At 40.1% G+C, this 21,968-nt stretch overlaps 4 protein-coding genes across 4 annotated transcripts; 3 read left to right on the top strand and 1 right to left on the bottom strand.

Moving 5' to 3' along the window:
- Positions 1 to 1,467: 1,467 nt before the first annotated feature.
- LOC132985969 (P2X purinoceptor 3-like) lies at positions 1,468 to 10,685 on the top strand. Its single transcript, XM_061052935.1, has 12 exons — positions 1,468 to 1,930; positions 3,051 to 3,186; positions 3,983 to 4,054; positions 4,706 to 4,775; positions 5,544 to 5,637; positions 6,115 to 6,192; positions 6,280 to 6,421; positions 7,688 to 7,824; positions 8,002 to 8,095; positions 8,969 to 9,034; positions 9,413 to 9,490; positions 10,356 to 10,685. Exons 1-12 carry the CDS (start codon positions 1,809 to 1,811, stop codon positions 10,476 to 10,478), a joined length of 1,212 nt encoding a protein of 403 aa, XP_060908918.1. The 5' UTR covers positions 1,468 to 1,808; the 3' UTR covers positions 10,479 to 10,685.
- A 1,000-nt stretch (positions 10,686 to 11,685) lies between these two features.
- On the top strand, positions 11,686 to 12,158 carry LOC132986270 (histone H4). Its single transcript, XM_061052956.1, has one exon. It carries the CDS (start codon positions 11,773 to 11,775, stop codon positions 12,082 to 12,084), a length of 312 nt encoding a protein of 103 aa, XP_060908939.1. The 5' UTR covers positions 11,686 to 11,772; the 3' UTR covers positions 12,085 to 12,158.
- Positions 12,159 to 15,161: 3,003 nt separating this feature from the next.
- Positions 15,162 to 15,972, top strand: LOC132986018 (histone H1-like). The gene has a single exon (XM_061052938.1). The coding sequence runs from the start codon at positions 15,208 to 15,210 to the stop codon at positions 15,814 to 15,816; it is 609 nt and encodes a 202-aa protein (XP_060908921.1). The 5' UTR covers positions 15,162 to 15,207; the 3' UTR covers positions 15,817 to 15,972.
- A 2,366-nt stretch (positions 15,973 to 18,338) lies between these two features.
- LOC132986179 (histone H2B 1/2-like) lies at positions 18,339 to 18,814 on the bottom strand. The gene has a single exon (XM_061052949.1). It carries the CDS (start codon positions 18,790 to 18,792, stop codon positions 18,418 to 18,420), a length of 375 nt encoding a protein of 124 aa, XP_060908932.1. The 5' UTR covers positions 18,793 to 18,814; the 3' UTR covers positions 18,339 to 18,417.
- Positions 18,815 to 21,968: the final 3,154 nt, after the last annotated feature.

Here is a 21,968-nt window from a genome sequence, read left to right as displayed (position 1 = left end):
TGTGTGTTTCTTTTTGTGTGTTTGTAAAAGGAACCTCCATCTTCTCTTGTCGTCAGTCTGACTGGCGTTCCTGCAGCAACATAAACAAGGCTGCTTCCTGTTCTGCTCAGTTTGATTTATGTGTGTCGTAAACATGCTCTGCATCTTTTTGTCTTACCTGTTCTTTGTCCTTATTCCTATTTCCTCCCCCTCTTCCATCCTTCGCCTTCTTCCTGTCCTCCCTCCTTTTTCTGCATCTTTATTCCCTCCTCCTCTTCATCACTGCATTTGGACCTCCCCTACTTGCTCCTCTGCTCATTTTCCTCTGAAAGAAAGATGGAGAAAAATAAAAAATGTAAAACATTATTACCACTTCCTGGTTCTGGTCCAATGGCAGTGCATTACTGCCTGCTCACAAGTGACCATAAGTTAATGGAGGCATTCAGAGAGCCTCTCTGGCATTAGACTGAAGACAGCTGTGATTGGATTAGTGTGAAACTGGATCTGGTTTGTGGTGTGTTCGGATGTGGAGGCTGATGGTAGTCTCTCATCCTAAACGAGGTCTGACCCACTCACTGCGGTCGACCTCTGACTTGATGGATGAAGCCATTTGAATGAATTCATATTTATTGTGTGATTGACCCGCTGGTTGTTTAAGGAGAAAAGAGTTCTTGAGTTCTTACAGCACTCAGGTGAGATATTTAAATCATTCTGAGGCTATATATGCCATCCAGTTCCAGTTACTGCCATCAGGCAAACACTACTAAGTCCCTCTGGCCCGGAAAAACATCTACAAAATCAAATAGACCCCCCTTTTTAGAAACTGTTGTTTTTAAGTCCTCTTTTAATGTACTGCACTTTCTGTTTTTAATGTAAGTTGTGTTTATTGTTGTTGTTAAAGGAGAATTTCTGTCTCTGTTGGGACAAACAATAAAGTATATCTATCTATCTATCTATCTATCTATCTATCTATCTATCTATCTATCTATCTATCTATCTATCTATCTATCATGAGTATGTTAGGTAATTCATGTTATGGCTGACATTGAAGCTGGCCAAAAGGTCTTGTCGGCCTGCTGTCTTCTCTGCAGGAAAAAGCCAACAACAGTTCTAGTACCCGTGAACAGGTGACCACAAATAAATCAATAACTGACACTGAACAAGCAAACAAGTGTAGGGCATGGTAATCATGTTTTTACTTGGTTTTAAACATGTTTCTTCTCGAGAAATTGTCTTGAAAAGGGCTAGAAGCATAAATATAAGCAGAGTTTTGACAGGTTTTTTTCCTCCTTTTATAAAAAACAAAATGTTTTCTCTTGACATAAAATTCAACATGATGCACTCACAAATCTTAACCATGAACTTCTTTGTTGCTTTGTGCAGGAGGAGGGGGAGGAGGAGGGAGGAGGAAGAGGAGGAGGAGGGGAGGTTATGAGGAGTCACTTAGGGGGAAACCAGAGATAAAGGAGAGGAGAGAGGAGGATGGGGGAAGACAAAGAGTGAGGCAGAGAGAGAGAGTGAGAGAAATCTGTTTACTTGTTGACATGTTAATCATCATGACATGTAAAGTCTGAAGTTACAGGAAGAGGGTATCCCATGAAGATTGGTGTCTCTGTGGAGCTTTTAGGACTTCTTATTTGGATCTTTCTCGTGAGGAGGAGAAGGAGTTACGCTACTGAACATCCGAATTATTCTCTTTGTAAAATCTGTTATTCAATTAGCCTGATAATTTTTTTTCCAGCTTCAGCCTTTAATCCACAACTACTAGAACTTTCTCTATTTCGTTTCTTACTTCTTTTTTAAAAAATCTGAACACTCGTACTGCGAGGATGTGGTCTTGTATTACCGACTTCTTCACGTATGAAACCACAAAGTCTGTGGTCGTGAAGAGCTGGACCATCGGCATCATCAACCGCGTCGTCCAACTCCTCATCATCACCTACTTTATCGGGTCAGTATTTCTCTTGCTTTATATCAATCTGGTGAAATTAAAACGACACATGCGCACATTTATAGGAGAAGATTTAATGTGTAAGGAGTTAATTATTGGATCACACGCCCTGAATAGTTGACAGATGTTCAGAGCACACCTGGCATGATAGGATATATTTAAATGTAAATATAATGCATTTCAAAGCTTTTTATACCATCATAAATATTTTTATTTCTGTAAAATATTGTGTAGTATCAGCTTTAAGATCACTTTATGAAAGTCTTGATCGTTCAATAACCAAATATAATTTTCTTTTTGCATATTTTGAAGCAGATTAACATCTCAAACCCTCTCTGTTTTAGTTTAACGGCCTAAAAGTTGATCGTTATTTTAGTTTAATGTTAAGAATGTTCTCTGGTAAAGGTGAGAAAAAGACAAAGAAAATTCACCCCCATTAAATCCACCACTTCAATGCAGTGTTGAGTATTTTATGGAGACTTTCTGATTGTGAAATTGTCCATAAACACTTACTGTGTCGACCAAAATAAATGGAAATGGAAGAGGTGAAAAATTATCATTGGCTGGGTCCTCTACAAAGCTGTCATAAAGGAAGAGGGACAACAAACAATCGATTTCAAACCAGGTTTGTGTGTGTGTGTGTGTGTGTGTGTGTGTGTGTGTGTGTGTGTGTGTGTGTGTGTGTTTGTGTTTGTGTTTGTGCTAGTGTTGTGGTAAAGACCGCACTAACCGAGACCGGAGTGCTCAGGGACCAAGACAACACCAAGACATTTAGGGTTCGAGACCTAGTCAAGACCAAGACCATAAGTATCACTCACTTAGACCGTAACACTGGGAAGGTTGCGGCCGTAACTGGGGGATAAAAATCTATTATTTTAGAAAGAGCCGTGTTCCTTCTAATCACAGTAATGATGTGGAAAAATAGCCAATCAGTCGTGGTCTTGACCAGTCTTGATTTAAAATCCAGAGTCCACCCAGTCTGAGACCAAGACAAGACAGAGCAAAAATGCTTTCGATTCCAAGACAATACAGAGACCTTCAAATAGTGGTCTCGAGACTGGTCTTGAGACAAAGATCGATTTTGAGTACTAAAACACCAGTGTGTTTGTGTGCATTTCAGGTGGGTGTTTGTCTATGAGAAGGCCTACCAGATAAGGGACACAGCTGTTGAATCTTCAGTGATGACCAAAGTGAAAGGTTTTGGAGTCTACAACAACAAACTGATGGACGTGGCAGACTACGTCACTCCTACTCAGGTAAGAACAGACCAACGGATGATCAACAACAGGATGCCAGAGTTAGCGAGAAAGCTAATTCACAATATTTTAGGTTTCCTGTAATTGTAAATGTGTTTTATGTGTTCTGTTAGTACCTGCCTTTAGGACTACGGATGAAATTTAGATTTTGTGCTAACTCCGGCATATTTACATGGTTGCTGTTTGCTGATATGTTGATTAAAGTGCACGGTCCCTAATTCAATAAATAAATCAAATGAAAAATGAGCATAACTCCCTGCATGATGATCTTACAGAAATCGTACAAGGGACTACTCAAGGATGAAAATATACAACAAACAGGAAGAAGATAATGACAATAGCTAAAATAAAATCGTAAGTGGACCTTAAAAGTCCTTACATCAATGCATTGGACACCCATGGGCCACCACAAAGCCCCCTCTAGTGGCGGCCCTGTTGTCCCTGTGTTTTTATTTGGTGACCAATGTAACGTAATTGAAATAAACATAATTGAATCAATTGTATTTTAGCTTAAAGCTCGTAAATTCTAGTTTATGTGAATATTGCAATACTGAAATGAGATTTGAATGCATTTCTTTCTAAGCACGTCTATCGATTTTACATTGAACAAGTATCAGAACAGGTAAATCAACAATACTTGTAATTAAATCACATCTCTCTCATCGTTGAGTTTTATAGACCACTCTCTGTTTGGCCTCGCTGATAAATGTGTATTTGTTTGCTTTGTAAACAACTGTTTAAAAGGTGCTATATTTTCAAAGGTATTATTGTTGTTATCATTATTCTTTGTCTGCAGGGAGCTTCAGTCTTCTGTATCATCACCAAAATGATCACGACAGAAAACCAGGTCCAAGGATATTGCCCTGAGGTCAGACATTGTCGCTTTGAATCCTCCAAAACTACCACCATTATATTAATGTATACCTTTACTAATACTTCCTTTATCATTAAAACCACAGTACATGAGCATAATTAAAAAAGGGAACTATTTTCCTGTTAGTGTTTGACTGATTAAAAGTCACATATTATCCTATTTTTTTATCTAGTTTAAATGACTCTCAGGAGTCCCCGAAGTTTCTTGTTCTAATTCCACTCTGATCCTGTATTTGATCATGCCTATAAACCCCTCTATTTCAGCCCTGCTCAGAACAGGCTGTTTCTGTGTCTGTACCTTTAAATGTAAATGAGCTTTGTCTAACCACGCCCCCTCTCTGGAAGGGCTTGGGTGGCTCGGGCTTTCTCGCTCCATGCCCTATTGTTTACGGTGAGAAGGCAGACTCAGAGGGCAGAACAAACACCTAGCTGTGGGAGTGTCACCCACCTGGGGGAGGGGTTACTGCCCTTTGTGATGTCATGAAGGGAAAATCTCCTAACAGCTTGTTTGAGCACACTAAATTGGAGTAGGCAAAAGACAGAGAGGATGGACTTTTCTCATTATTTGGGGGGTTTGATATTGCTCATATTGTCATTTGTTCTACTGCTCATTACTGTTGCTTATGTGATTGTGTGTGATTCCCAGAGTGAGCAGAAGTACATTTGTTCTCAGGAAAAAGATTGCACAAAGTTTCTCAACAAGCCGGGAAGTTATGGTGAGATCTGTCTGTTTCTCCTCAGTACAAAATGAATAGCTTTGATCAAACTAATGCATATAAAATGTATGTTTAATTTGTTTGTTAAGACTGAAATGTATCTTCGAGCCTTAAGTCGTTTTCACACATGCACTCCTAAAAATTTCTATACATTTTTGGGCAGACTGCCCTTGAAATCTTCTAGAGTTGCACCTCACAGATGAGGGTGGGTAGGCCGGGGTTGGGGGCGTCTCAGGTCGCAGAACATGACTTGAAATGAGCAACTGGGAAATGGTGGACTAGGTAACAGAGACCGCTATACAATGCTATAATGAGAATATTTGTCTTTATATCAATGCTAGGTTTAGTTCGGCAGAATCACAATGTCAATAAAAGAGCGGAGAAGAACGGATGAACAGAAAACGTAATGCAGCCATTTAATTATGTGCACCGAGATCATAGCGGTCTCATTCATACACTCTATGCACTGACTCCAGTCACAGAACATAAAAGTCACTCTCCCCTCCCATTGGGTAGAGGTGAATTCTCCGGAGAATATCCTGCTGCGTTCTCATATCAGCTCACTTGGGCTTGCTGCAGAAAACATAATAGGGGAGTTTTTATAATAGTTTCGATCACACATACAGCGCCTCCTGCAAATATCAGGAGTCTTTCAGGAGTTTTCTGCAAGTGTGAAAGCCCTATAAGAATTTTCTTGCATGACTTAAAACACCATCACATTACCTCCTGCTCCTTCAGTGTGCATTCAGTTTTTCTTTCCCCGCTCAGGAAATATCACAGGGAGATGTGTTGCTTTCAACAAGACTATCAAGACGTGTGAGATCAATGGATGGTGTCCTGCCGAGATCGACACCATCAAGACGTAAGTCTGAACTCTGCATTATGATGATTAAGATGCCTTTTACACCCAAGTTAAAGAACAACACAATCAAAAAATTAATCCCAGCAGCAGTAGACCAGCAACTCCCACGTTCTCATTGATAAAGTCTTATTTTACTTTGAGAGGTCTTAAATTATAAACGGCACGTTGAGTGAGACATTTGTGAATACTTCATCAAATCCACACTGTTTAGTTAGTGTTATAGTCTATGTTTTTTGTTAAATTATTTTTTGTGGATATGCTTTTTCGCGATTCAAGGGATGGTAAGCGTTTACATCAGTGTATTACGTCGTACACATTCACAAACCATGAATGATAAAGAGAAGGAGAAGAAGATGAAGAAATGCAAGTTCAAGGAATCTAAGAAGCACTGACGTTACGCGTTTAAGCCTAAAAGATATAAAATTTGATTCTAGCGACCAAACTGATCTTTTTTCCTTCCTTTTCTCTTGTTTGCAGAACGCCAATGATGGAAGTGGAGAATTTCACCATTTTCATTAAGAACAGCATCCGCTTCCCAACCTTCAACTACACCAAGTATGACTGTTATGATTTGAAATCTGCGGAGGATGATTACACATTGTAGTGGCATGCTGATATGATGACATGTTTTTCGTTACACAGAGGGAACTTTCTTCCTAACATCACTGACTCGTACATCAAGAATTGTAGTTTTGACATGGTCAACAACACGTACTGCCCCATCTTCAGAGTCGGAGATGTGGTACGCTACGCACAGCAGAACTTCACCAAACTGGCAGATAAGGTACATGCAAGAGGTTTCTTTTCAGAGAGGTCCGAGTCAAAAATCGAAATTGCAAAGGGAGTCTTACAGTATATCAGCGACTTCTCACGGGTTCCACTGTTGCAGATAGTTTACCAAAGCTGAAATAAAATCAGGAGAGTTTTGCTTAAGTTCCCGTCATCCTGATTGTTTGGTGTAACTTTAACAGTTTTCAATATGAGGGTGGTTAGTTGTAAGCTGACTTATTGTTAGCGCACAGTGATTCTCCGTTTGCACTACACTGTGGACAATTTCTAGAAAATGAAAGCGCAGCAGCTTTCAGGCAGGCTGCCCCTGACATCTTCCTGAGTTGCCTGGTCACACAAGTACCTCACAGCGGGAGGCTATGCCTGTTGGATGGGTGAGGGGGGAAGATCAGGAGGCAAGACATGTTGTAATAAGACCAATAATAAATTTGGTCTTTTTATCAAAAGGTTTTTTTTTTTCAATTGCCTGAAAATCTCATGAAGTCTTTGAGGGTTTTGAGCGTGTGTGAAAGCACAAATAAGTGTGTCATTGGTTACTCTGGCTGAACCATTGCAAATTTGAAGTATGGGAGAAGGAAATGCCTCCCTTGCAGCCAATAAGTTGTAGTTGTGTGACCATGCAGGATTTCCAGTGGTTGCAAAATCTTACCATCTGTATCTAAAATGACTAGATAAGATAAGTCTCTTCAATGGCCCTTTTGATACTGCGTTTTCGCAAAACTGCTGTAATGTAGCTCAGCCATCATTACGTCTTTGTACATTCAAATTGATTCCACAACGGTGAAATATCGGTGTCCCAATCTGTAAATTCACAGGATTTCAGCAGTAGCAGGAGCTCCACATGCACACGCAGTCAAATATGTACACACACACACACACAGAGCTGCACTACCCCACTGGCTCCGTTGATCCTCTCTCACCTCCGCAACGCCTCTATTACTACCTCCCAAGGCAGTACAGAGGGAAGATCACTTCTTCCCCCATTATGCCTCAGTGACTTTCAGATTGAATACAAACCGTCACAGGGACTTAAATATCGTTCCTTGAAAAAGCAGTTCTGAATAGGGCTAATGTCTTCCGATTTGTTAGGGACTGCTTCTGAGTCTCCTGTCAGGTTCAGAAGTCTTCATGTTTGGGACAATTTAATCGGCTTGTTATAACTCCTGCTATTTCTTTGGTATAGAATTCCACACTATCATATCATCTGCATACAAATAACGTCTATCACTTGTAATCTGTCTGATTTTTACATTTCTGTCAGGGAGGAGTGATTGGAATAAAGATCGGCTGGATATGTGATCTGGACAAGTCAGATGACGAGTGTAACCCCTCCTACTCGTTCACCCGACTGGATGCCATGTCAACCAAGAACGAAGTCTCACCTGGCTACAATTTCAGGTAAATAGTTACTTGGTCTCATAAACTGAAACTGAAACAGAGAACTCAAGTCTCCTGGTCAGATTGTCGTGAATTATTTTTACAGCTCTAAAAAGTCTCTATAGGTCCCTATAGAGAGAGGGTACACTGATTCCCAAGCTTAAAGTTTGTATTCATTTAAAGTGTCTATCCGCACAGGTTCGCTAAATACTTTAAAATGGAAAATGGGACGGATTACCGCGCTCTGGTCAAAGCCTACGCTATTAGGTTTGATGTTCTGGTCAATGGAAATGTGAGTATGCATCTGTGTGTCTGTGTGTTTATAAGCTCAATCAATATTACAAGGTTTAACTTAACGTTTTGCTTCCTTGTTTGAGAAGTTACGAGGTAAACCTGGTCAAATCTTTAATAATCAATATGGTCTTTGTGTATTACTGTAAGACAGGACAGCAACCTCAAGTGTTGAAAAAATAAGCCAATGTGAAAGTTTGTAAAAAGTGCAAAAAACCTGCAATTCCTCCAGTGTCCACTTGATGCCTGCAAATGCCTGCAAAAACCCAACAATCACCATTAGACTCCCAATTATAATGCCCATTTAGACAGCAGAAATAAAAATGTTCACACACAATAGTCTGTAACAGATAATTTTTGTATTGGTAAAGACTGTATATGTGTGACTTTTTTTAAATAACTTTAAATAATTGACTGATATGTTGGCATGCTGTAGTTGTTTTTGAAACAGCTTAAGCCCGCCTAAATTCCACCTCTTTGTCTGTTTTTAGATTTATATAACATTAGTTTAATAAAATTTCCATTATGGCAAGCACCATCGTTGGGCTTCAAAACACCTCTTTAGGGAACAATGTCTCTGACACTATGTCCATCATTTTTTCATGTGTGTGCAATCTCAACATTAAAGCTCCATAATTGTTACTCTGTGTAAAGTAGTTTAAGTTGTTTTTATAATCTTGTGAAGGAAAGCTCTCGAGACAGGCTGACTTAAAAAAAAAATTTCCACATCAGTCACTTTATTCACAATGTAAACCTCAGAGAGAAATAAATACATGGGCATTAGAAAAGACAATCAAATCAACATTACCACTTTATTTATAAAGTGTTGTAGATTTGTAGACAGAGATTATTGATAAAAAACCTTCCTTCGTAGGCAGGGAAGTTCAACATGATCCCGACACTCATCAACATGGTCGCAGCCTTCACATCAGTGGGAGTGGTGAGTATTACCAACATTTTAGGAACAAGCCATGCAAGATTTGTTTATGTATCACCCATCTGTCATTAAGTTGCCTTTGTTATACGACAAAACTGATCGATGAAACTGAAAAAAACACAATTTTATCTCCAACTGTAGCCTTGTTTCTTCCAATCGGTTGATTTAGCTAGGATATGGTACTAATTTATTGGCATTTCCACAATGTTGTGTTGCTTTCAAACTAATTAAACACCAAAGTCATTAAATCAAACTAACCAGTTCAAGAAATTACGAGCGACTCCAATGTTTTGTGAGTTAAAATTGCTGTTTAGGTTGAAGGTTGGGATCCTTTTACCCTAAGGAGGAACAACATTAAATGTTGTTGTTTTGATTCTTCAGGGCACAGTGCTGTGTGACATCATACTGCTGAACTTCCTGAAAGGAGCCGAGCAGTACAAGGCCAAGAAGTTTGAAGAGGTATAATAGACAGTTCCTAAAATACTCCATCACAATGTAAATTCACCCTATCCTTTAGTTTAGATTTATCCTTGTTGATAACCTTGAATGTGTGCTTTTCTCATTACTTGAAGCTGTAATCATGGACTTTTTTTAGCAGCTTTGGGTGCACAATTTGTAAACTGACCTTTCAGAGTTGTTTTGTTTAAGTAAAAAAAAGTGACTTTTTATATGCATTTATACAGATAACTATGTGAGAAATAGCATCACGTTGTTCATCAGCGAATCGTTAGTTATTGGCTGCTGGAGAGATTATGTAAAGTGGGTTATTTTTGGTGTTTTCCCTGAAATCACCTCACCGCCTATTACTGTAATGAAGGGCATAAACTGTAGGCCTATATGAAAAGTGTAATAGGCTTCATTTATATTACTTATTGGTCTCTGGACAATCAATTTAAAGCATCGAGGTGCCATAAATTATCATATTAGATTGGATGTGGAGGTGGAACTGGGGAGGAGCGAGGGGTTTTCAAATGTTAGTTTATCAACTAAATGCTGGTCAAAATGTGGGAGCCTTGACACAGTGGAGACGCCCCCTTCTGGCTATTGTTAGAGTGCAAGTTCAATACTCATCCACACTGGCTTCACATGTCAGACCTTAGGCTAAGTCTTTGTCATATAAAGTCAATGTTTCCACAGTAGAATACCAAAACACAAGGAAGTAAAAGAGGTCAAAATGCTCTGTGTAGAGAAAAGGTTGTTAGTTGTGTTGGGTGATAATTCTCGTCATGTTAGTCACAGCAAGAAATCTAGATGTTTTTCTTAATCTTTAGATTAAACTAAATTTATTTGTTAAGCATACAGTTACTCTTTCTCTCTTCTGCAGGTGTCGGACAGCCCGCTGCACAACGGAAACGGCTTGTACCGCTCACAGCTGTCGCTTAGACATAACGAGGCCATCATGAGGTCCAGCGACTCGGGAGCGTTTTCTATTGAACAATACACCTAAAGCAGCGACTGAGGAAGACAAATGTGGGTCCATGGTTCTCTGAAATGCAACATATTGATTTGTACTATGTTACCCTGAGATATTTCAACAGCTAACATGAAAAACTAACAAAAATAAAAATGAAAAACAGTGATTTTGCATGGGGAGACTTTTGGCATGTGACTGAGCACTAGAACAGATATGAATATTAGAAGAAATAAAACCTGAATAATATGTCATGTTGGAGCTTTCTTTGCTTCTTCGATGTGCCACATCTATTTTTTTTAATGAGATATCAGGAGAAAACCCGACACCTGGCAGGAATTCTTAGACATCTTCACACTTTTCTGCAACTTTATTTTTCTTTGAGAAATCTTCAAAACAATCTTACTGACATGCACCTAAGTTCACAAGTTAATAGATTCTGCTACTTGAAACCTCATCTTTAAAACAATTTTTAGGTGTCATAGATTCATTTTTGGAACTACTCAAAAATAGTTTGGGCGTTTATGACAGGGTTAGTTTGTGCCTCATGAACAGAGGCTGTAGCCTAGTCCTTGAAGCGGGCGGCCACGGTTCAAATCCGACCTGCGGCTCCTATCCACATGTCATTCCCTACTCTCTCTCTCTCTCTCTCTCTCTCTCTCTCTCTCTCTCTCTCTCTCGATTTCAGACTCTATCCACTATTCTGTCTCTCCAATAAAGGCACAAAACAGCCTGAAATTAAATCTTTAACATAGGCCTATATCCAGAGAGAGAGAGAGAGTTACTTTTATAAAAACAATCTGTTTCTCACAACATTAAGGAAAGGACCCTACAGATAGTAAAGTAAAACTAAAAGTACAAAGACTGGTTTGTCTTTGTTTAAGATGTTCAGCTACAGTATAGCCTATATGACTATTTAATTTCTTCTCAATTTGTTTCCATCACACGTTCAGCTGCTCTGTCCCACGTCATGCTGTTAGAGCAGTTTACAATGAAGAACTTACCCAGTATATTTTATTTTATTTAGATTATATTCATAATCTTTTCAGTAATTTCTTTTGGTCCCATCTGCTTTGACGTACATTCCCAAATAAACCTCAGAAGTGACGTCATGCTATGGGAAGTGCGCATGCCCAATGACTCGGGTTTTACATGCGCACGAGACGAGCTAGGAGTCTGTGATTCCTGCTGCTTCTTGCAGGGGGCGCCAACGCAACAAAAAGCTACAATGAGGCCGCCCCCTTCTGCTCTAACGTCCTCAGTGAGATATATATATATATGGGACTTTTCCGTCTCTCGCCATTCAGCGATTTACAACTGAAGAATAATTATGTCAGGAAGAGGAAAGGGAGGTAAAGGACTCGGCAAAGGAGGCGCTAAGCGTCACCGTAAAGTCCTCCGTGATAACATCCAGGGAATCACCAAACCCGCTATCCGCCGTCTGGCTCGCCGTGGTGGTGTGAAGCGTATCTCCGGTCTGATCTACGAGGAGACCCGCGGTGTGTTGAAGGTGTTCCTGGAGAACGTGATCCGTGATGCCGTCACCTACACCGAGCACGCCAAGAGGAAGACCGTCACCGCCATGGATGTGGTGTACGCTCTGAAGAGACAGGGACGCACCCTGTACGGATTCGGAGGTTAAACGTTCATCTCTGATAATCCCAAAACCAAAGGTCCTTTTAAGGGCCGCCCACAAACTCTGTAGAGAGCAAAGCTACCTGTGCCTAAAAAGTTACATTATGTCGTAGGGCAATGTGTCACGTGGTGCATCAGATCTTGCTCTGCATACTCATCTGATTGCAGCTATAGGTTTATTTCGGTGTGAAGATAGTTTCTGCGTCTAAATTGTACACATTCAGCTAAATCTCATAACTCCTAGACCTTATCTTGAAACAAACTTAAATCCTGTCAATCAATATGGTTCTACTGAGCCTGAATTGGAGATTTTGTGTCAATATCATGGAGCTGAAACTAGTACGCTGTATGACAGAACCTAGTAGGCATAAATTACAAGTCTGTCAGGCAATTAAACTTATTAGAATGTCATTCGTTCTGAAAACCTTATACTCTTAATATGCAACAATCATACTTCACTGTGAAGGACTAATACAAAGTAAATGTTGTGCCAATATTTAAGTTATTAAAAGATGTTTCAAAAACTGGTTGGTGTGAAGTATTAAAGAAGCCAATTAGTACATCCAAAAAGATCAAAGTTGTCTTTACCTTGTTTGTGTTTACAGTAAAAAGCGTTGAGATTTGTTACCTGAAGCTTTGGGTTTAGCCTAGCTAGCTATCTCCCTTGGTGCAAACATTTGGCTTTTGTCTATTCATTTTTGTAGGAAGATGAACTTGTACACAAATTGCTAAACTGCATAATTCCTAGACATTACTTTGAAACATAAACATTAGTCCTCAGGTGTTAACTTGGTGTTGGTTCTCAATCATGGATACTTTTGGTCAGTGTCAATAAAACACTGAATTATTGTGTTAAAATGATTAAAAGATTATCGATCTCAGTTGGCATTCATTGCACCTTAGTCTGGGGAAAAATTCACCATGTGTCCAGAATGTGAAATTATTATGAACATGTGGATTCAAAATCAGGAACAATCATCATTTGGGGTGAAGGAATGATGTAAAAAAATATGCATTGTAAGTCAACATTTAGGTGACTTTAAGCTGATTCAGAAAGTGATTGGTGAAGACTTCCAAGTAGAACAATAAAGAAAAGATTAGGACATTAATCAAACAAAATGGAGACGCACAAGTGGTCAAACGGACCAACACAAGATGTTTCCCCTGTCAAAGTGTTTAAATGTTATTAGTTATAGAGTTCATGTACAGTCTTGGGTTGAAATCTCTGTAACCATGGAAACCTTGTCACTCTAAATACTGATCATCTGTCATTTTTGTTTTGTCTTGAACTTTTCCTGTGGTCCTCCTGTTGTCACGGTAACACGTTTTTAAGATGTCCTCTCTGAGGTTGATTTATTAGCCCTCATCAAAGAAAGAATCACAGAGAATCACAGTGAAACCTGTCATTTTATTATTTTAAGCAGGCTAATCTTCAATTCAAATGTAATGCGAGTTAATGCAGACACATTTTGTTTATGGGTTAAAATTTCTGCTACTTAGAAATAAATCTGAACAGCTGAATGACATGTTATTTGTGTCTCAAATGTTTAAAGACTTGAGTCTGTTAACTACATCCTACAGCCATGAGAGGGTCAGAAAAGAACCAAATATGACATTAAAGTTATCAGATCTAAATAGGCTATTGAACATTAGCACAACTGTGAAAGTCTTAGAATAATAAAGTTGTGATTTTGGATGATCATGTTTCTAAAAGAATATTTGTCTTTTCATGTAGCCTATAAGAGGAATAAGTTAAATTGGAAATTAGAAATATTTTGCATCCGTTTTTATTTGTTTGAAATGTAAGACCAACGGAAAAGAGCTTTAAAAATTAAGATAATTTAATTTAGATAATTTCCGTAAGGCACACACTTATGCTTACTACACTCACTACACTACTTTGGCTTTATTTTGCTCATCAGTCTGATGCTAACAAATAACATTTAGCCTCATCTTAAAATCAGCTGTGATTATAATGTGGATCTACATGTAGCGTACTTCTGATTAGTGAAGCTTGAAACACACTGAGCCACTGAGTTAGCAGAGTCGGTCGTCTCACTTGGGTCGGGGGTTCGGTCCCCAGCTCCTGCAGCTACATCTCAAATGTGTCCTTGAGCAAGACACTTAACTCTGAGTTGCTTGGGATTAGTTACTTCTGATGGTCACTTTACATAGAAACCTCTGCCATCAGTGTGTAAATGAGTAGGTGTGCGCTATACAAGCTCAAGTCCATTTACCACTATGGCCTATTGTCAAATATTCAGAATCTAGTAAAATGCATTAAGTCATGTTGTGAAGGTCGCAGTTTTTCTATAGGATACTGTGTAATTATTTTCTAGATTCTGTCTTTAAAAGGGAAAGAAATCCCCTGATTTATCAATTTCTATATCTCTCCACACGGAGTCCCTCTTATCACTGTTAGGTCTTCTTTTTTTACTTTCTGAGCTCCACATTCAGTTAAAAAAACAAAGGATCAATAAAAATAAACTCTAAAACTCACCTTTCTCCCATGGAAAATACAAGTGTTTCAGTTTTTCATTGATTTATTATGAAAATCAGCTGAAATGTTCACGGTGTCAGTGAGCAGTCTGACCAAACTGCAGCCTAGACCTCAGCCATCATCAGTGTGTTTGCTGCCATCAGGAAAACGTGATTTTATCATAAAGTGATCATCAACAGATGTTTGTTTTCACTCTGAGTCTCTGAACAAACATCCACATCTGCAGGAAAACGACTTTTCATGGAGCTCTGATGTGATTTTAATGATTTTAGGAGAGAAATGAGCGTGAAAAGTCGCCGAGCAGAGCTGGTCGGGACGGTGAATGTGTGAGGTTTGGAGGCTCCACAAAGAAAAATGATCGAGCAGCAGAGCTCAACATGACTTCAATATGAAGAGACACAAGTCCCCTATGAGCTCCTTTACTGTCAGCCTTCAGCACGGCTCCTACATTTAGTTAGGACTCTTTTTATCACCGACAGAAAACACAAGTTGACCGATTTTAACACGGCACAGAGAGACGCGGAGTGAGTTGAGTCTCTACGGTTCTCATGGTGTGTTTAAGAGCAGCCTCGAGAGCAGAGACTCCAACAGTTTATCCACTTCCTGTGAGACAGACACTCCGAGAAAACTATGGCAGAAGAAGCACCAGCCCCGGCCAAAGTGGCAAAGAAGAAGGCCCCCAAGCCGAAGAAGACCGGCCCCAGCGTCAGCGAGCTCATCGTGAAAGCTGTGTCCGCATCCAAGGAGCGGAGCGGCGTGTCCGTGGCCGCCATCAAGAAGAACCTGGCTGCCGGAGGCTACGATGTGGAGAAGAACAACAGCCGCGTTAAAGTCGCCATCAAAAGCCTGGTGGTCAAGGGGACTCTGATCCAGGTCAAGGGGATCGGAGCCTCCGGCTCGTTCAAGATGAACAAGAAGGCTGAGGAGAAGACGACCAAGAAACCGGCAGCTAAGAAAGCGGCTCCTAAAGTAGTCAAGAAGACCGTAGCTAAGAAACCTGCGGCCAAGAAGCCCAAGGCATCGCCAGCTAAGAAGCCAGCCGCTAAGAAGTCCCCGAAGAAGGCCAACAAACCCGCAGCTGTCAAGAAATCAGCCAAGAGCCCAAAGAAGGCCGTTAAGAGTACCAAGAAGGTTGTGAAAAAGGCCCCCGCAGCCAAGAAAGCCCCCGCAGCCAAGAAGTCCCCCGCTAAGAAGGTCGCCAAACCCAAAGCCAAGAAGGCAGCACCCAAGAAGAAGTGAGCTATCAATCAACGACCCCACTAAAACGGCTCTTTTAAGAGCCACCCACATCAAATATAAGAGTTAATTTCTTGTTAAATACGTGTCTGTAGCTAACTTTTTTGCTATTTGACTAGCCTATATAATATCAAATTGCAGAAAGTGACATTCACTGACATCAGACGATAGGAAATCAGCTTCTACATGAAGGTACATTTTGGTGTGCCTTAAAGCAACAATATAGACATAATATCACATTCCTATAGGGACAGCTCAGGACTGGCAGTCACTTTCAGTCCTGCTTTTCCATTTGGGTTGCTCCAGAGAGGAAGGTGTTAGAAAGGAGGTCGTAAAGGATCATTTGGGATTCATTCACAATTCAATAGTTCACAATCATCACTCACCCTTTTTTTTTTTTTTTTGTGTAGCTGTGCTTGTGCGCCCCTGTGTGGATGCACATGGGTGCATAAATAGCCTTTATAATTTATTAAATACCTCAAAAAGTTTGGAAATTGCTGTAGAAAACCATTTAGGGTTGGTCTCAAATTCTTGTTATCTCATCTTAAGTCTTGGTTTTTAAATTTTAGTAGGACAGACATTTGAGTGCTGCAGAGGTATCTTGGTGGGTTAGTCTTCTCCTCCTCTATGATTGGCCGAAGAGTTGGGGTTTTCTTTTTAGCTCCATGAAGATATTTTATTGCCAGGACAGACATTCTTTATTGTAGGGTCATGAGGCCGGCGAGTTGGTGAGTGTATTTATTGCTGGAGAAGCAGGGAGTCTGAAGCACCTTTTGATAGCCAGGTTTTGAATGACTTGAATTTTCCCTCGTTGAATATTCCCTACATTGCACCAAGCAGGCATTGAATTTTCAAAGAGTGGTCTTATGTAGGACTGGTACACTCGTATGGCTGTTTTAGGGTTTATGTAAATATAAATGAGAAGATAGAACCAAAAATCCGTGCGCGATGGCACAACAATGTTCAAAACAAAATACTTAAATTAACTCACCATGTAAACTCAACCCGAAATTGCACAAAAATAGCTAAAGCAAAGCCACAACAGGTACTTACGTAAGTCACATTTTTACGCAAGGCAGCGCATCCTGAAGCCAGGATACTGTCCTTTTGGGAAAGCATCTCTGAATTTCAATACCCAGCAGTTTTGATTCATAACGTTGTTCCCCTCTCCCAAGCAGCCAAAACACACATTGTGTATATGCTACATTCCTGTATTGATGCTGCTCCTGCTCTTCACTGATGGAAAATTGAAGTTTAGGTTGAATCCTGGAATACAAGGAAAACTGATTTTGAAAAACATGAACCTCATACACTGTTAGCAATGCATAAACAGACCATTATAACTTCACTTATTACATAGACATCCGTCTAACGCCTAACACGAAAGCAACTATTAGATGACAGAATAAACATCCCTGCAGATATTATTTATAACAGATTGAGATGTAACGTGAGGCTGCATCATTACTGGTGTCATCATTAATGTCTCACGTTTAGCAGCTTTACCGGGAGCAGAATGTCAACACGAGTTATGTCTCTGGTTTGCAAACAAAAAGATAAATATATCCATCTTACGTTGTCTCCAAAAAGTTTTTAACCTTACAAACCGATCTACAACGAGCATGTAGCCATTTAGTCACGGCCTACAGATATCATTCTAACAGTTGAATACACATACTGAATAACGGGCTGCAGCTATCAGGTTTGATCAAAATGTGGTAATATTACTGTACCTTCGGGGTCGACATGGTTTATCTTCTCACAGCAGCTTTAATTTCAACAAGTGTTAATGCTCATTTTTACAGTTCAGACACTGTTAACTGCTCACATTGATTGTATTCCTCATTATTGAGGAATGAATCACGCAATGGACTCAAAAAGAAGATAGATTTAAAGGGATACTTCACCCATTTGCATTAAGCTTTGTATCATTAGAAACCTGGTTGTATTTTTGAATGGTCTTGCATCCCTCCCTCATTTTCCCCTGAGATGGGAAATATTTGTATTTCTGAGGCTGAAAAGGAGCTTCCAGTGACGGACGCAAAATGACAATTTTTGCGTCACAGCGAGCACTTCTGAGCTGGTCAAGGTTCAGTGCCACATCAAATACTCAGACAACTCTGCAGGAACCAGACTGACATACTGCCACCCACTGCAGACACACACAAACTCACTTTTGAATATTATAACCATTGTAACCAACAAGTGAATCTTTTGCATCTTTGGCATGCACATGCAAAAATGATGGGTTTCAAAAACTTTATATGTATGATGATTATTAAAAATACATTAAGCAGATGTTAGAAAGATAGTCACATATACTTCCAGACATACAACTGCTTCGATTTGTCATTTTGTTGTGAAAACAGATGTATATTTATCTTACATCATCCTGCACATCTAGGTTGAATTTCTTTAGATGGGTAGGATGAGCCACGTGTCAGAGTTGGTCAATTCCAACACTAGGATCGTCACAATACATTATCTTAAGTTTGATGCTGTTGTGTGAAAGCAGACAAATCTTGTAGGTATGGACTTTCACTCTTTGATGTCCATGTGTGTGGCCCTTAAAAGGACCGTTGTATGGCTGATAAATCAGCAGGTTTACTTGGAGCTGGTGTACTTAGTGACAGCCTTGGTGCCCTCAGACACGGCGTGCTTAGCCAGCTCTCCGGGCAGCAGCAGGCGGACAGCGGTCTGGATCTCTCTGGAGGTGATGGTGGAGCGCTTGTTGTAGTGAGCCAGACGGGAAGCCTCCCCGGCGATACGCTCAAAGATATCACTCACGAAGGAGTTCATGATGCCCATAGCCTTGGAGGAGATCCCGGTGTCGGGGTGAACCTGCTTCAGGACTTTGTATACGTAGATGGCATAGCTCTCCTTCCTTGACTTTCTCCTTTTTTTCCCGGTCTTGCTGGGCGCCTTCACGACGGTTTTCTTGGAGCCCTTCTTGGGGGCGGCTTTTCCTGGTTCGGGCATAATGATGATTACAGACGGCAGATTTACAGAATGCGGTCTAACGCTAATTCGGGAGGCTCTCTATATAAGGTCATGATGCAAATTGTAATGTGCTGTTGCTCGCGCAGGATTGGATGAAATTGGAGCGATCGAGGCTGAGCTCCGGAGGGGAGAAGTAGGCTGTGTCCGCCATCATTCACCGCTGAAGAGTTTATTTTCTTCAGTGTTTAGTGATAGGGTAATTGTTATCATCAATTTGAAGACATCAAATTTTTCCACAATTTCCCGTTAAACCAAACAGGCATAGCCAAAAAGACCTGTGTTATGTTTGAATGTTTTTAATTGAGGAGCAGATGAGTGAATGATAGAAAAGACTAACTTTATGTTTTAAGGATCTCAACAGTTCAAACTAAAGTGGAAAGAGGCTATGAAGGGATTTTCTCGTTTCATAAACGAAAGAGCTTGAAGGTTGTGAATTAATGAACCTTTATTGCCCCTATAGAGGAATTTGCACCGTAAGCATAAAAACACAACATACCAACCATAGACTACGGGACAGCACATAAATACAAAATCATATTTCAAAAAATGAAAATAAAGCATTAAAGCATCTCACAGCTGCATGTAGGGATCTTAAAGGGACACTTCACCCTTTGAAGCATGAATCTGTATTGACATTGGGTCATATATGTAGTAGAAATGTGAAATACATTTTGAAGTTGGTGCCTTCTTGTAGTGGAGCAGATAAGTGCTACAATCTTTCAATTTGTGATACAAGTGTGAAAATTGGCATGAGCAGTCTCCATGGGTCACTCCATGGGACATTTGAAATTTCAAGATAGCGGCCATTTTTCAAGATGGCCACCACCTTAGTGAAGCAGTTTGGCTAAAGAAATCATTTAGTTGGTGATACAAGCATGAAAATTGCCATGAGCCATCTCAAAGGGTCATTTGACAAGAAACCGCAAGGGGCCGGCAGCGGTCATTGGCGGCCCGGCGGGCAGCGGCCGCAGCAGCCAGAACACAAGACCGGCCTTTCGGCAGCAGCCATCTCGCCGCTATATTTATATTTTCGCCATTATCAGCTTTCTCCATAGAGCCTGTTAGCAAAGCTTCCAAGCAATATGGCGGACGTTAAGTTTCGATTCTGGGAGTGAGTTCCCACCCACTGATCTGTGATTGGTCTGTAGCTTCAGTGGTCAAAAATATGAGGAACTAGCGTTTTAGTTTCACCCCGCTAACCGCAACAGCTTCCAGTGACGCAAAAATCGTCATTTTGCATTTAGCTTCCAGTGAAGCTCCTTTCCAGACTCAGAAATACAAAGATTTCCCATCTCAGGAGAAAATGAGGGAGGGATGCACGACCATTCAAAAATACTACCAGGTTTCTAATGATACAAAGCTTAATGCAAATGGGTGAAGTATCCCTTTAAGTTGCAAGTTCAATGAAGTGCAGATTGCAAAGGTCATACTGTCTAATCAGTGCTGCGTTGTACAAAGGATGTGATGCTATACCCTGAAGTGAAGAGGTCATACTCAGGCCCAAGGAAGTTTGAAGTCTTTATTTTATTATTGTGTCATACGTTTAGGCCTATATGCAGAGGTGGGGATAATTTAAATACATATTTTTTAGTTATATCAGCGATTATAAGTTTGGTCATTCATCAAGTTGTGTTTATGTGCCTGGTTGAAATGCATCGGTTGTTGCCCTGATATAATTTTGGACCTCCTTCCAGGTTTTGAAAGAACGACCTCTGACCGTGGCTGTTTTTGTAAACCGGTATCGACTGGGATCAACGCTCATGAGAGTGATATGATGCGTTCCTGATTTGTGTTGGATCTTGTAAGTAGACTGGATGAAGTTGGATCGCTGAGTAGACTCTTCTCCTCTGTTGCCCCCGGTGGTGGTATGAACTTCCAAACTCCATTCGATCTGCAGAGTCCCTCTGTACCTTTAAGAAAAAACTAAAGACCCAGCTCTTTCATGAATACCTACTAACTTAATGATGATGGTCTCGATATTATTGATGATGATGATGGTTGTGACGATGGTTTTTGTTTGATAAACGACGACTTATAAGATGGTTTCTATACTGATTAGAGCTCTCAAGAACTGACGTCAATGTTGTGCTTTGCCTCTGTGCAATGCCTGTCAGCACCTGTGTATCCAATCGGACTCAAAGCTGATCGTTTGCTCTTACTGACATTGTTCCCTTTTTTCTAGATCCTTGCTTGTGTTGTACTTACTCTCTGATGTACGTCGCTTTGGATAAAAGTGTCTGCTAAGTGAATTGTAGGATTTTAGAACTAGAGCACTAAGTCCTGGAGATGAGATGTTGTCATGGATCTGATAGTAAAACTTAAAGCATAAATGTTTGTTTAATCCTGAACAGTCATGGTGTTACAGCGAGAAATTGCAGAACAGTTATGAGTGTACGGGGGGAGGTTTCCATGAATCCATAAGCTCTACTAAACAGTTGAGCTATAAATTCAAAGGTTTCTTTTGTAGTATGAGACAGTCGGATATTGTTGAAAGAATTATTGCATTTAGATGTCTTTCAGAGACAGTGTTGGTGAGATATGATCTGATCTTGTTATAAACATACAGTTTCTGGTTCAGCCTCTTTGGTTAGTTACAAATGTATGACATAAATAACGAGTACAGTGAATTATTGAGTTATTTGATGAAGAAGAACAGTAAGCAGCAGCTGGATGAATAACCTAAAAGAAAGGGTTATAGTGTGGTGACTATTGATTAGTGATTTTTGTCCATCCAGTTTGACATAGTGATTTGTGACGTGACCATAACCGTCAGGGAACACACATATGCAGGCCACTGTCATTGGGATAATAATCATAATGATTGAGTTTATTGTTCAGACGTGGACTGTGAAGGTGCTACACTTTGAAAGGGGCTTATTAGACCTTAACGCAGACAAGTGCACGTTTCTATAGCCTACATTTCATAAATTAGTAATCTGACAGCGAGGGAAGTTATGTTTGGTGCTTTGAAAGCATTTCTAAAAAGGGAAATTCCACTCAGGCATATTTTAATGGTTTAAATGGCTTCTTGTTTATATAAACATTTTAAAGTAAGACCACAATTTTGAAATAATTAGGTGCCTGAGCATACATGCTTAATGTCCTTAATAAGTTACCTGTTGTGGTAATGACACTAGACATCCTCCATAATAATT

This window comes from Labrus mixtus, chromosome 2, assembly GCF_963584025.1.
Source record: "Labrus mixtus chromosome 2, fLabMix1.1, whole genome shotgun sequence".
Lineage (NCBI taxonomy): Eukaryota > Metazoa > Chordata > Actinopteri > Labriformes > Labridae > Labrus > Labrus mixtus.
Note: the sequence above shows the minus strand (reverse complement) of the source record. Positions and strands in the feature narration are given on the sequence as shown.